A 14430-nucleotide genomic window follows, 5' to 3' on the forward strand; every position below is an offset into this window, starting at 1 on the left:
TGTTCTGCATGTTTGTGTTCTATGCTGCTGAATGTGTTTTTATTGTAGGTGCATTTGTCCTGCTCTAATCTACTGTTTTGTGCACTTTCGTATAATGTTTAATGTACACTGTGTTTTATTGTCTGCTTATTTTATTGTTGGTTTGCCATTGTCTGTCAATTCATTCTTACTACTATGTTGTTTTTTAATTTATTAAATAATTTTTATTTACTTTGTTTATATGCATTTTATTTCTGTAATTTTAGGTTGCCTTTTGAATATCTGGCAGGGGACAACAGACGAAAACTAGCCTCTCAGGCTAACTCTGGCTCACTTACATTTTGAATGTTGATTAGTGTGCAATGTCCCTGAACTAAACCAATAAAATAAAATAAATAACATAACATTCATATAGTTATTTTTAAATGAAACATCGATGTTCTGCTGCTGGGTCTGTCTCTTTGGGTGAATACTCCTAAAAGCACCAGATCAGATGTTCATCCATCTCAACTGACCTGCTTTATGAAGATGGTCCACGCCCTACCTACCTGAATCATTCTTTCAGTCACTACATGGGGACCAGGACCGTCCAACCTGAAGGGAACATGCCACAGTTCTCCAGCAGAAGACCATAACCCCAGACACTGTCCACTGAAAGACCCACATCCCCTGTCTCCTTCATTGTCCTCCTGAGCCTTCAGTCTCCCAGCAGTGTCTTCTCCAAGACTCCATCTAGGGAAATAACAGAAATGTAATGTCATGTTTTTGTGTATCTGATATATTTCCTGTATTTAATATGTACATTTTTTATTTCCCAGAGTGCTCATGTAACCGACAGGGGACTGTGGTGACCCAGTGTCCTCTGGGGAGTCCCTGTTTCTGTGATTCAAAGGCAGGACAGTGTCCCTGCAGGACAGGTGCGGTTGGTGTCCTCTGTGACGTGTGTGATGACGGATACTGGAACCTGGACGGAGGGTCGGGATGTCAACCCTGCAGCTGTGATCCTGTCAATTCTCTATCCAATGTCTGCAACAAGGCAAGAGACACTGTCCAACCAGAGACACTGTCCTCCTTCATGTATACATGTTCATATTCATATAGTGATTAATGAACCGGTGGTGCATTCAGGTGACGGGACAGTGTCCATGTCGTCCTGAGTTTGGAGGACGACAGTGTGATGAATGTGGAGAGAATCATTTTGGGACTCCAGACCTTCAGTGTATCTGTGAGTGAAGACAACGTTTCTTTCTCTGTGAGACAGACATCCAGCTTGTCTTCATTCAGACTGTCTCATCCTCAGCTTGTGACTGTAACCTGGAGGGAACTGAGCGTCCGTCATGTGACCAAGAGACCGGTGAGTGTCTCTGCCGCCGCGGCGTCACTGGTATCTTCTGTGACGAGTGCGCCGCCGGTCATGACTCAGCATTCCCGGCCTGCAAGGAGTGTCACCCCTGCACTGCCATCTGGACGGAGGACGTCACGGATGTCCAGAGAGCCACCCAGAGAATGAGAACCTTTATTCCTCGCCATGGTGACGAGCTGCAGCCTGGAGACGGTGACCACCGGCAACGGATGCTGGAGATGCACTCGCAGCTGAGCGGACTCACCGACCTGTTGGGACTGTCCCCGCCAAAGGTGGAAATGGTGGAGAAACTGTCTGTAATGGTTGGGTAAGTTTAACGGACCATGTAGTAGTTTTGTAGCACTTTCTAACGCCATGGCAACGCCGTCAGTGGCACTGAATGCCACCGACTGATGACTCATCAGCCGACCGAAGGAGGGGCCGTGGATTCTAGTACCACTTGATTTGAGCATCAGTAAATTATGATACACAATACCTAGATTTGTCTTCTCAAATTCTAGAACCCAACCAAGACTTGTCTCCATCCAAGGAACCTCCCTGGGATTTCAGGGTGACTTTGTTGTTACGCTGGCAATCAGAGAGAATCAATTTAATAGACGAGACAGGAAGAGCCTGGTAGCTCACATCCAGGAATAATAAGGCCTTATTCACATTGTCAATAAGACTATATAAAACGTGTGATGATAAGAGCATCATAAACATGTTGTTGTTAGATTATAATACATTAATAGGAAATGTGTTAACAGTTCATAGACTCCTTCAGAATGTAAGTACCGTAAATCTCTAATACTGGCCTGTATTCTATTACTGGCCGGTCTCGCCGTCGGCGGAGGTAAATAACTGCCGGCCTCTAATGGAGGCCGGGGCAAGTGTCCACAGGCAGCATTATTTCCACGCTTCCCATTCATTGTCAGCCTGCAATGACTTTGCGTCACGGAGATTTTGGCTGAAGCTATATTAGAGGATTTACGGTATGTAAGAAGCCCTGCAATGCATGCAGAGACGGGGCGCCACCGCCTCCCACAAGCGCTGGAAAATCTTTTAAACTGACCGTTGTCGATCTAAAATAAAGACAGATTCAGCAAATGCATAGCTTATTTCTCACATAAAATGTTTTCAGAAACACATTTCGGTGAACTATTGTCGTAAAATAAGAGAAAGTTTCCAAACGAGCCGCCATGTTGATCGGTTTGAAATCCGGGAGCAGACAGGACAGCTGTGAAAGCGTTCGTCCAATCAGGTGCAGCCATGAAGTGTGATTGTATGAAGGAGAGAACCTGTCAATCATCCTCCTAGTGGCAGCCCACCAAGCGTGCAATACTGGCAAGAGGTAAACGTTGTTTACCGTAAAATGGCAGCTGTGGAGCCAAAGAGGAGACTTTTTCAGTAAATTAAGTAGTAGAAGAGTATTTTATAGGTTTTTTATTGATTCTACTGGTAGTCCGTTTTGCTCAAATAGAAATAGAGGCCTGTCTCTAATTCTGGCCTCCTTCCAATAAAGACCTGGGCCGCGGTGCGCTTGAGTAAATAAAGGCACGGGCCTATATTAGAGGATTTACGTTATGCTTTTATTAAACTGTTGCATAAAATAAACACAACAACAAAGATGCAATCATTTATGGATAAGAAATTAAAAGAAGGTTGTCATTCAGTGACAAAAATAGTTGCTAAGCAACACACAGTTTGTGTGTTTGTGCAATTATGGACATGTATCTGGAAATTACAAATCTTTGATTTTTTTAATAATTATGTTGCCACTCTTTTTTGTTGGTACATGTGTGTTTTAATCATGTGTTATCTAGTATGAAAACCATTTTGTCACCATGAGGCAGTTACATTCTATACAGAATTGATGTACAAATCAACAATGAAATTCAGTCCCCAACAATCCAGAATGGGTGTTCCACAAGGCTCAATGTCGGGACCATTTTGATGAGTGACTTATAATGCTATAAAATATACTATAAATGATAAACTAGGTCTTCCATCACAATAACCAGTAGATCAGTAACTACTGATGAGATTGCAGATTTTCAGTACATAAACTTCAAGGTTCATAATCAAACATTTCTATATGTTTTCTTCATCACAGGAAGCTAAAAGACGGCATCGACATGAACATGATCCTGATCGATCCGTCCCCTCTCCTCAACACGGAAGTCGACAACATTCACCTGGAGTTCAAGAGGCTGCTGATCAATCTGAAGGAAAAAATGAACGAGGATCCAGACGATGAAGATGATGACGAAGAGCTGGATGGTACGGTAATGTTCTAACCGGTGGTGATGATGATGAAGAGTACAGTGATGTATATTATGATCCCTTTTAAAGGAAAGTAAGCAGAAAGTGAAGATAGTTGCTGTTTCATCAACCAATTCCTTCACTTACAGATGATTTAACCTAGAAATGGTCAAACAATGACATGATCTACTTGGATTTTGTTTATTGTGGACTGGTTTGGTCCTCCTGTAGAGCTGCTGGATGAGATCCAGAAGCTTCATGATGCCTTCATGTTGGATGAGAAGAGAGTGAGAGGTGCCACAAAAGCCCTTGAGGATTCCATGGACACCAAACAGGAAGTCAAACACAAACTGAGCATGTCCAGCAGCCGAGGAGAACTGACGCCGCTGGAGAAGAAGGTCCAACAGCTCAGCTTGGTTGACCTCAACAGAAAGGTGAGGGTCACATGACTTACGCATCAACCAATCAGAGGAGCTTATGGAGTCTTGATGTTTTATGAAATGAAGAGTGTCTCATATCGGTGTCTGATAATAAGAATGCACGAGCCCTCACCAGTGTGTTGTGGTCTGATGCAGATCTGTGGAGGACCAGGTCTGGATAACTGTTCCGGATGTGGTGGAGCTCTGTGTGGACTCGATCTGGGGAAAAGGAAGTGTGGAGGTCCAGACTGTGGAGGAGTTGTTTCTGTCAGTCAGAAAGCCTCAGAGATGGAAGAAAGGCTGAAGGACCAACTCAAAAAGCTGCCATCCGGTCTACAGGAGTCCAGGACCAAGGCAGGTTTACTGGGGCTTTGTACCTCCTGAGGTCGATGAACCCTTCTTTCATTTTGTTGGTGTTGTTTTTGGAGAACCACTCCTTTGCAACTTTAATGCTTCTCCTCAGGTCTGCCTTGTCACCTGACCTGTAAGCAGAGTTGCAGGTTCTCAGGAGTGACTATAGTCATCCAGGGTTTTTGGTTGGCATAGACCGAGTACAGTGCAGTTCTGAAAGTCCCATTCGGCAAGTCTGGCGGATGGAGGGCACTTTGTCAGATTCTGAATGTTTACCACTCTCACGCTCCTCCCCCTCGACCATCGAGCTCCTCCCCTATGACCATGAGCTCCTCCCCCACAACCACCAAGCTCCTCCCCTATAACCACGAGCTCCTCCCCCTCAACTTCGTGCCCTTTGAAATCCCTTAGATCATGCCACCTTTGAAACGCGGGTCCGATGTTGACTCTGGTTTTATCACGGGCACCGTCGCCATCTTTCTTTTTTGCCTTCTTTTCCACCGGTGTTTTCTTTTCCTGGTTGTTTTGGACCTCCTCGTTTGGGTTTTTGAAGAGGAATTGGAAGCTTGTTGCTCCTTCCCTCCACCTCCCCCCTGTGATAGTGGAACGACCCGAGGGGGGAGGGGCTCTGTGTGTGCACGAACACAGCCCTGCGTGCTGATTGGACAGGATGATCCGGGCTCTGTCGATCTTTACAAAACAAACAACAGGCTCTACGTGCACGTAGAGGCGCGCTTTTGTTCTGAAACCGGATGATTTACGTTGTTCAATCGGAGCGTAGTGTCGGCTTCAGTGAATATGATGAAAAACATGTTGCCCACTGGGACTTTAATGTAGAACAGTAACACTTATGTGCTGAGACAATGCTCCCTGTAGCCAAGTTGTTATTGTCTTTGTATCTGGCTTGAGTTTCCTCCTGAGGAGGAGCAGTGGGAGGTGGTCTGACAGGCCCAGATGTTGGAGAGGGACTTCCCTGTAGGCATGCTTCAGATCAGAGGAGACGTGCTCCAGTGTGTTTTCGTCTGGTGGAGCAGTTTAGGAAGAACTGATCTCCAGCAATGATGTAAAGCTCCATCAGGATGAGCCCGCAGGGTCTATAATCATGCTGTGAGAGAACCAGTCATTACGTAAATAGAAACATAATCGGAGTCTCTGTTCCCGTGGAAGTGGTGGGTGATCTGGTCTGCTAGCTGTGCCACTGCATCCGGGATCTAGTAATTGCAGATCATGGTCTGCGCCGCCAACAGTCCTGCGAGACTCCAGTGGTCTCGCTATATCCAGCGGGATGTTGTGAGTCCACCGAAAGTCACTTGTAATAGTGATTTGGGACTGTAGCCAACCCGACACACACTACACATCCAATAATAATCCTAAACATACACCTTTTCAGAGAGCCGTGCACGCCGCCATCTTGCATAACATATCCGTAAAGTTGCCAACCTGCTTCCTACCTGCGGTTATACAACCAGTGGCTCCGTAATTATAACCAGGGGTTCAATGAGACCAGATCTCAGGAAGAGCTGTTTATAAGTAATAACCTCAATGAAAGCAGCTTGCACACGCAAACTAGTCTGCACTTAGCGATGACTTGTTACTTAAAGTGATGGTTGGGAGTAAAATGCACCCTAGGTAATTTCCACCATGACATCCAGCCAAATACCCCCTGAGGAGCATTTTTAGCGATGGTCAGCATTGGTCAAGATAGGGCTATCAGCCGAATGGCTTAGTACTAGCGCTATGGTACATTATGTATATCTCGTAAATTACCCCACTAATATCCTCTGCTGGATAAAAGCTATCAGGAAAGTGTTCTTTTAAATAAACTCCTGGTGTACTTACAAACTTTCAATGCCTCGTTTTGTGAGTACAGACCCTATGTGTACTACTGCAGAAGTTTGGTAACATTCTATGCAATATTAGTGGGTAAATTTACCAGATATACAAGATGTACCATCGCGCCAGTATTAAGCCATTCTGCTGATAGCCCTATCTTGACCAATGCTGACCATCGCTAAAAATGCTTCTGAGGGGGTGTTTGGCTGGATGTCATGGTGGAAATGACCTAGGGTGCATTTTACTCCCAACCATCACTTTAATTTTTAAAGATAGTACTACATGTTGTAAGTGTGTCTATTTGTGTCAGATTTATGATGCCAGACAAGCAGCTCAGGATACCAAAGTCCAGGCCCATGACCTCCAGGACCAGATCCACGGCAACATGGACTCCCTCCAGAGAGAGAAACATAAAACCAAGGAGTTAATCCAGCGAGTCAAAGACTACCTGATGGGTAAGTGCTAAGGGGGTACAACAAGGACCTGGTCCTTAGCTGGAGGACTCTGGTTCAGCCGAGAAATCAGATGAGGGGCCTTCAGGAGGGTCCATTGTTTTTGTTTGATTATTGACCTTTCAGAATAACCTCAGTGTTAATTATGACTTGAATAATCTGATCCAAGTCTGAAACTTAGAAATATGGAAACTCCTACATGATACATACACGAAATGGGCCCAGAACATGAGTTTATATAATCAGGAGTCTAATTCCACAATAAAACAAACCTTTTAACAAGCTTTTATGTTTACCTGCTGACAGATGAGATGGTCTCTTCAGAGGACATCAAAGAAATGGCCCAAGCTGTTCTGGACATCCAGCTACCGCAATCACCTGATCACATCCGATCCATGATCAATGACATCAATAATCTGCTGTCTAACACCAACAGTTCCCGGAACAACCTGAAAAAACTGGAGAAGCAAACCAAGACCACCAAGGTCCTGCTGCAGCAAGCTCGGGAACTCAAGTCAGTGTCTGAAACAACCAGAAACTCTCTGGAAACTCTGATAAAACCTTACCAAACTAAAACACCAAACTTTAACCAAAACACCAAACTTTACACCTATCTGATATTTGACCACATCTTCGAATCTTTCTTATCATTGTTTCTCATGTTCAGGGAGAGGATGAAGAACACGGATGTACGAGAGATCAGCAGAGATATTTATGAAGCAGAGAAAGCTCAGGAGAAAGCCAACGATGACCTGGACACAGCCAACCGAGACAAAGACATGGCCAAAGACCGAGTCCAAGAAGTACAGATAAAAATGGTCTACCTGCTGGTTGAGTTGAGTCTTGCTGGATGTGGATGTGTTTAATTTGATTTACGTTTCAGATGAAAAACAAACTGGATAACATTGAGACAAAGCTGATGAACCCCAGACCTGAAGACCTGAAAGACAACATCAAAGCCCTGAAGATGAAAACTGTCCAGAACACTGAATCCGCCAGAGACGCCAAAGAGGCTGCAGAGTCTGCTTTAAACCAGACTACTGACACAGAACTAGTAAGACAACAGACACAGAACCAATAAAACTACTGAAGCAGAACTAGTAACGGATCCAGTTAGACCACAGACACATAACCAGTAAGACCATTGACACCAAACCAGTAAGACTGCTGACACCGAACCAGTAAGACTACGGAGGGGTTTAGCTCAGGAGGTAGAGCGGGTTGGCTGGCAACTGCAGGATTGCCGGTTCAATCCCCGGCTCCTCCTAGCTGAGTGCCTGGTGTCCCTGAGCAAGACACCACCTCACCCTAATTGCTCCTGACGAGATGGCTGTCGCCCTGCGTGGTTGACTTCGCCGTCGGTGTGTGAATGTGTGTATGAATGGGTGAATGTCAGTCATTACTGTAAAGTGCTTTGGAGAAAAGCACTATATAAATGAGGCCATTTACCATTTTACTACTGACACAGAAACCAGTGAGTCTACTGACACAGAACCAGTTAGGACAAAGGCAGAACCAGTAGAACTACTGACACATAATCAGTAACATAGAACCAGTCAGACCACTGACACAGAACCAGTAGGACTACTGACAAAGGACCAGTACAGCCACTGACATGGAACCAGCAATACACAACCAGTAACACAGAACCAGTAAGACTCATTGACATTTTGACTAATTTTGTCCTTGTCTCTTTGTCTCTTTATCTCTTTGTCTCTTGATGTCTTTGTCTCTTTATCTCCTTGTCTCTTTGTCTCTTTATCTCCTTGTCTCTTTATCTCCTTGTCTCTGGTCCCTTTGTCTCTTTGTCTCTTTATCTCCTTGTCTCTGGTCCCTTTGTCTCCTTATCTCCTTGTCTCTTGGTCCCTTTGTCTCTTTATCTCCTTGTCTCTTGGTCCCTTTGTCTCTTTATCTCCTTGTCTCTTGGTAAATTTGTCTCTTTATCTACTTGACTCTTGGTCTCCTTGTCTCTGGTCCCTTTGTCTCTTTATCTCCTTGACTCTTGGTCTCTTTGTCTCTTTGTCTCTTTATCTCCTTGTCTCTAGCGTCTGGCGGATGTGTTGAGGGTGTTTGAGTCTTTTAATCAGAAGAACAAGGATCAAACGGTTCAAGGTAAAGCTGGAGAACAACTGAAGAACATCTTGGACGAGGCGAGGAACATGAAGAAACAGTTGGAAGACAAAGTCCTACAGATACAAGGTAGTTTTAGCAATTTAGTTTGTATTATTTAGTCTGCCTGTTTTAAATGTGACATCATGACAGTTGTAACAACACAAATATCTGGAGAAATACTGGCAGCATCAGTACTAAACAAGTATAATCTCCAGAACTAGTATGTGCAGTATTACAGTACATACTGTGCTTATATTTGTGTATTCTTTGTTATCAGATCTGGAGAAGAAAATCCAGCAGCTGATCATGAATAAAGAGGACAGAGCAAATGAAGTGTCCAAACTGTTGGATATAGTGGATTCACTTCGACAGGACATCTCCAAACGAGCTGAAGGATACGCCAGCTGTACCCCATAAAGTCCAAATAAATACTACACACAGATCAGGGGTCCGTTTCACAAAGCAGGTTTAGTGAAAACCTTGAGTTAGTTTACCCTGAGATGAGGGAAACTCTGGTTTTTCGGTTTCACAAAGCCAGTTCAGCATAAATCTGAGTCAGTTACCCGGTAACATACTCCGTGAACCTAACCTGCTCGCTAGCAGGTTTGCTTCAACAAACCCTGAGTTTCTCCCTACATGTCTCCGCCTTTTTCCGGAATCGAAACCAACTCTGAAAAAATGTGCCGTCCTTTCATCGTCAACCTAATCGATATGGAAATAAAAGTGATTCTAGCAGCTTTGCGTCGGGAGAGGATTTTGATTACCTTTCCTTCCAATCACATTAGATATTATCTAAACAATATTCTCTGACATTTTCAACATTTCATATCGCGGACATAATCCGCAACCAGATTCTTTGCGGAGCTAGCGTTTTTGCAAACGGGAGATTTATGAAATGTTTAAGTACATTGCTGTGTTGAAATACCTGCTTATATTTACTGTTTAATATGTGAAATATGATTAAAATCATATGCCTTAGTCAACGTATTTGCGCAATATTCTTTCTGTGCCTGGGGGGATTACACCCAATGAAAATGATAATTTCTTTGATGCGCTACATTGTGAACTACAGGAGTTGAACCCCTGTCACCTGCACCGTGGGCGGCGTTGCTAACCATTACACCACAGTGTCGCTCTGCAAGGTTGAAAATAAAGACTTATTACCTTTAGATCAATCGACTGTTTCTTCAGTTAAACACATTAGATCGGGCAGTAATTGTCTGCCACGCTAACTATCGCTACTTTGCTGCAGTTACGTTGCTCCACTTTCTAAGGATGAGCTCGTTTTCTACATAAACACTCAGTAATATCTAATGACGCTCTCCCCGTTGCCATGGTGAATCGTAGTATCGGAGCTCCATTGATGATGGCTTTATAGAGTCGGCAGGAACGCGCGTAACTCAGAGTTTACATACTCAGAGTTGACTGAACTAATTCAAAACCGCTGTTCTGAAACCGAAAACTCAGAGTTGCCCATCTCAGAGTTGGTCAACTCAGAGTTCAGGGTTAAGTTCAGAGTTTGAACCTGCTTTGTGAAACGGGCCCCAGGTCTTTATAAATACTAGTACTACAAAGTGAAATGCAGGTTCATGAATATTACTGAGTAGTTCATACTAAAAGTAATGTCCTCATAAGTACTACTGAGCTCTACAGGCTCAGAAACCAGGGTTTACAACATTTGAGACGTTGCACCTTTAAAGGATCATTCTGGTGTTTTTCTGTATTTGTTTTATAAACAATGCATATGGGATGTATATTTTAAATAATATATATTATATTATAATACAATTTGAATATATATGATTAAACCCATTTGGGTGTCCTGACCCTCATGTTGGTCTCCTCTATTAAAAGCTATTTGTTTGTCAATGTTGCTTCACATTTTTTTCTTTTACATTTTTTCAATATTTTGCAATCATTTGAAGTGTAATTATCTTCCCAAATTATTAAAATATTTGACATTTATATAATAAAGTTGTATCTATTCTTCATTTAAAAAAATGTGCAGTTTCATTGATTCTGTCATGAATAACTGTGACTTTTTGTCTATTCAAATAATTTGACTACATGTACTACACTGTAGTCTTTGAGGTTACACTGTAGTCATCGAGGTTACAGTGTAGTCTTTAATGTTACATTGTAGTCTTTGAGGTTACAGTGTAGTCTTTAATGTTACATTGTAGTCTTTGAGGTTACAGTGTAGTCTTCAAGGTTACATCGTAGTGTTTGAGGTTTCATCAATGTGTCCTAGTTTAGTATTCTAGGGTACACCAGTCTTCAAAGGTTTCTACTTTTGATACAGATGGGAAACTCCCTGTGTGTGTGTGTGTGTGTGTGTGTGTGTGTGTGTGTGTGTGTGTGTGTGTGTGTGTGTGTGTGTCTGTGTGTGTGTGTGTGTGTGTGTGTGTGTCTGTGTGTGTGTGTGTGTGTGTGTGTGTGTGTGTGTGTGTGTGTGTGTGTGTGTGTGTGTCTGTGTGTGTGTCTGTGTGTGTGTGTGTGTGTGTGTGTGTGTGTGTGTGTGTGTTAATGCTGTTCCCATTCAGCTGTTAATGTTTGTCCTCAGACAGATGTACTGATCTTTGATTGGCTGAGAGCTCAGGTCTCTGCAGGTCACCACATGTTAACAGCCATTACCCTCAATGCACTGGGGCATGTAGTCCTGAATGAGTCTTCAGATGTTCAGGTGGGGGGTCCGATTCCCAACCCCCTACCTCCCCCCACCCCCAACACACACACACACACTTAAACCTCACCTGCAACAACAAAAGGGTAGGTGTGTGTGTGTGTGTGTGTGTGTGTGTGTGAGTGTGAGGGGGGGGAGGGGGGAGGGGGGTGTCTCAGGAATGTCTTTGTCTGTAAAGCCCTGAGGGGGGAGGAGGGGGACACAGAGAGTCTCCTTCACGACTGCAGCAAAAAAATCTCTGAATCAGTTTCCATTTAAAATCTGTTTATATTTATTAGTGATTAGTTATGATTAATCCTGGTCGATCATTATTATGATTTAACTGTTTACTGACTCAAACACAGAAACATGAAGGTGCTTCCTCTTTGCCTTTAAATGGCAGTTTTTCAATGGGATTCTGAATGGAACACAGAAACCAAAGTGTTACATGTATTCCTTTTACTGAACTGTTTTCTGTAAACTAAGACCCTAAAACCTGGACAGACCCGGTCCACATATTCGGTGTTGATCAAAGAGATAGTCAGACAGGAAGTCATGTCAGACTGTTTTCAGAGTAAAAGCATTGTGATAGTGAATGAACTATCATTCCAATGAGGAGTATGTTTCCTCTGCTCAGCTGCAGCTGGACCTGGTTGGAGCTGCTCTATGATGAGTCATAATTATATCCTGACACGCACACTACCACTAATATGTTGCACAACATTCTGCACTTATTGTAAAACTGTAAATAATATTATATTGGGGTGCATATGTATATAGTGTGTTGGCCCTGTGATAGACTGGCATCCTGTCCAGGTGAACCCTGCCTTCGCCCAATGACAGCTGAGATCGGCTCCAGCCCCCCCGTGACCCTGAATACAGGATAAGCGGTAGACGATGGATGGATGGATGTACAGTATATAGTGTCTGTGTTCATTTAGGGTCATTTTTATTATTTTTATGTTCTTGACTGCAGTACTTTGCTTTATTGTTTATTCTTTTTAAATATCCTGCACACTGGATACCAAGGCAAATACCTTGTATGTGAAAACATACTTCAACAACATAGTAGAGGATCCAACATGGTAGAGGATCCATCCTGGTGGAGGATCCAACATAGTAGAGGATCCAACATGGTAGAGGATCCATCCTGGTGGAGGATCCAACATAGTAGAGGATCAGAGGATTCAAGCTGGTAAAGAATCCAACCTGGTAGAGGATCCATCCTGGTGGAGGATCAGAGGATCCAGACTAGTAGAGGATCCATAAGGACAGAATATTCACAATTTAACAAATGTAAACTTTTTTTTCTTCTATTTTTCGGTTTATTGTTAAAACAGAAAACTATTTTAACGCTGACCCCGTTTTATTTTGAAAGTCAGCCGGATGTCCGACCATGAGGCGGAGGTGCCGGTGAATCTGAAGGGGCGGAGTCCGAGGAGGTCTGAGAAGGTTTGCAGGGTTCAGCAGGTCTCAGGAACCCTGCAGGTTTTCAGGCGTTTCAGACGGTTTCTGGAGGATCATGAGGAGGTCTGGAGGTTTTGAAGAGTCCGGAGGTCTGAAATGTTTTAAAAGTCCGGAGGTCTGAAGAGTTTTAAGTGTCCGGAGGTCTGGAGGTTTTGAAGAGTCCGGAGGTCTGAAGAGTTTTAAGTGTCCGGAGGTCTGGAGGTTTTGAAGAGTCCGGAGGTCTGAAGAGTTTTAAGTGTCCGGAGGTCTGGAGGTTTTGAAGAGTCCGGAGGTCTGAAGAGTTTTAAGTGTCCGGAGGTCTGGAGGTTTTGAAGAGTCCGGAGGTCTGGAGGTTTTGAAGAGTCCGGAGGTCTGGAGGTTTTTTAAAGAGTCGGCTCTTTTGTTCGGTTTAAAGTTTCCAGCAGTTTTTGGGAAAGTTTTGAGGACCAGATCTGAGACCAGCAGCAGCATGTTGGAGCTTCAGCTGGCGGTCCTGCTTGGTGAGTTCTGGTCTGCTTCTGAAGTACTATCATACTGACTAATACTGAAAAACGTTCATACTGAAGTACTTTCACGCTGGAATACTTTAATATTGATGTACTCTCATGCTTAAATACTTTCATGCTGAAGTACCTTCATGCTGGAATACTTTCATGCTTAAATACTTTAATACTGAAGTAACTTCATGCTAAAATACTTTCATGCTGAAGTACCTTCATGCTGGAATACTTTCATGCTTAAATACTTTCATGCTGAAATACTCTCATGCTAAAATACTTTCATGCTGAAGTACCTTCATGCTGGAATACTTTCATGCTTAAATACTTTCATGCTGAAATACTCTCATGTTGAAATACTTTAACACTGAAATACGTTTAGGCCTATGTTGAAATACTTTCATGTTGAAGTACCTTAATGTTAAAATACTCCCATGTTGAAATAATTTAATACTGAAGTACCTTCATGTTGAAATACTTTCATGTTGAAGTACCTTCATGCTGAAATACTTTAATACTGAAGTACTTTCATGTTGACATAATTGATCGAACATTTTGCTCATTAGCATGAACAGAGCTGTATTTGATCATGTGATCATTGATCATAGTGATGTCATCAGGGACCAGCTAAGCTAATCAGTTAAGTTGATGTTCATCAACAAACTCCATCAACAGAAATCCAATCCAGCACAGATCCAGGATCTGTAGACTCTTCAAGTCCTGAAGAATAAAAACAAACTCAGTCATTGGTCGACCTCTTGATTCATCTGTTGATTAGTTACATAATTGATTAATCATTTGGTCCCGAAAATAACATAAAAAAAATCAAAAAGACATAATGTCTCCAGATGAAACATCCACGTCATATAATATTTAACATAATAACTATTGAATATAATATTTAATTACGCTGAACAAAAAATATAAACACAAAATGCCTTTTTCTTGCAACGTTAGTTCACAAATGTGTTTAAATGTGTTAGTGACATCATCATCTACCTGTCCGATGATTGGACAGCATGATTAGTGCACAGCTGGCCTTTTTTGTTCAGTGTATATTTCATATAATTACATT

The 14430-nt window shown here is 42.8% G+C and overlaps 2 protein-coding genes across 5 annotated transcripts in view; both read left to right on the forward strand.

Annotated features, from left to right (window-relative positions):
- Positions 1-10679, forward strand: part of lamb4 (laminin, beta 4) — a 31764-nt gene extending 21085 nt beyond the window's left edge. For both annotated transcript variants that reach the window (XM_084016597.1, XM_084016598.1), the window contains exons 23-34: positions 798-1015; positions 1108-1204; positions 1280-1649; positions 3435-3601; positions 3815-4017; positions 4159-4356; positions 6497-6641; positions 6945-7152; positions 7306-7441; positions 7522-7692; positions 8684-8837; positions 9028-10679. In XM_084016597.1, coding sequence (XP_083872723.1) covers positions 798-1015; positions 1108-1204; positions 1280-1649; positions 3435-3601; positions 3815-4017; positions 4159-4356; positions 6497-6641; positions 6945-7152; positions 7306-7441; positions 7522-7692; positions 8684-8837; positions 9028-9167 — 2207 coding nt within the window. In that variant the 3' untranslated portion in view covers positions 9168-10679. The remainder of the gene's footprint in view (positions 1-797; positions 1016-1107; positions 1205-1279; positions 1650-3434; positions 3602-3814; positions 4018-4158; positions 4357-6496; positions 6642-6944; positions 7153-7305; positions 7442-7521; positions 7693-8683; positions 8838-9027) is intronic.
- A 2187-nt stretch (positions 10680-12866) lies between these two features.
- Positions 12867-14430, forward strand: part of lamb1a (laminin, beta 1a) — a 41079-nt gene continuing 39515 nt past the window's right edge. For all 3 annotated transcript variants that reach the window (XR_014597762.1, XR_014597763.1, XM_084018007.1), the window contains exon 1: positions 12867-13358. Coding sequence is in view for 1 of the 3 variants with exons in the window: in XM_084018007.1 (XP_083874133.1) it covers positions 13328-13358 (31 nt within the window). In the remaining 2 variants the exon portion in view is untranslated. The remainder of the gene's footprint in view (positions 13359-14430) is intronic.

Source organism: Eutrigla gurnardus, assembly GCF_963514095.1.
Source record: "Eutrigla gurnardus genome assembly, chromosome: 9".
Taxonomy (NCBI): domain Eukaryota; kingdom Metazoa; phylum Chordata; class Actinopteri; order Perciformes; family Triglidae; genus Eutrigla; species Eutrigla gurnardus.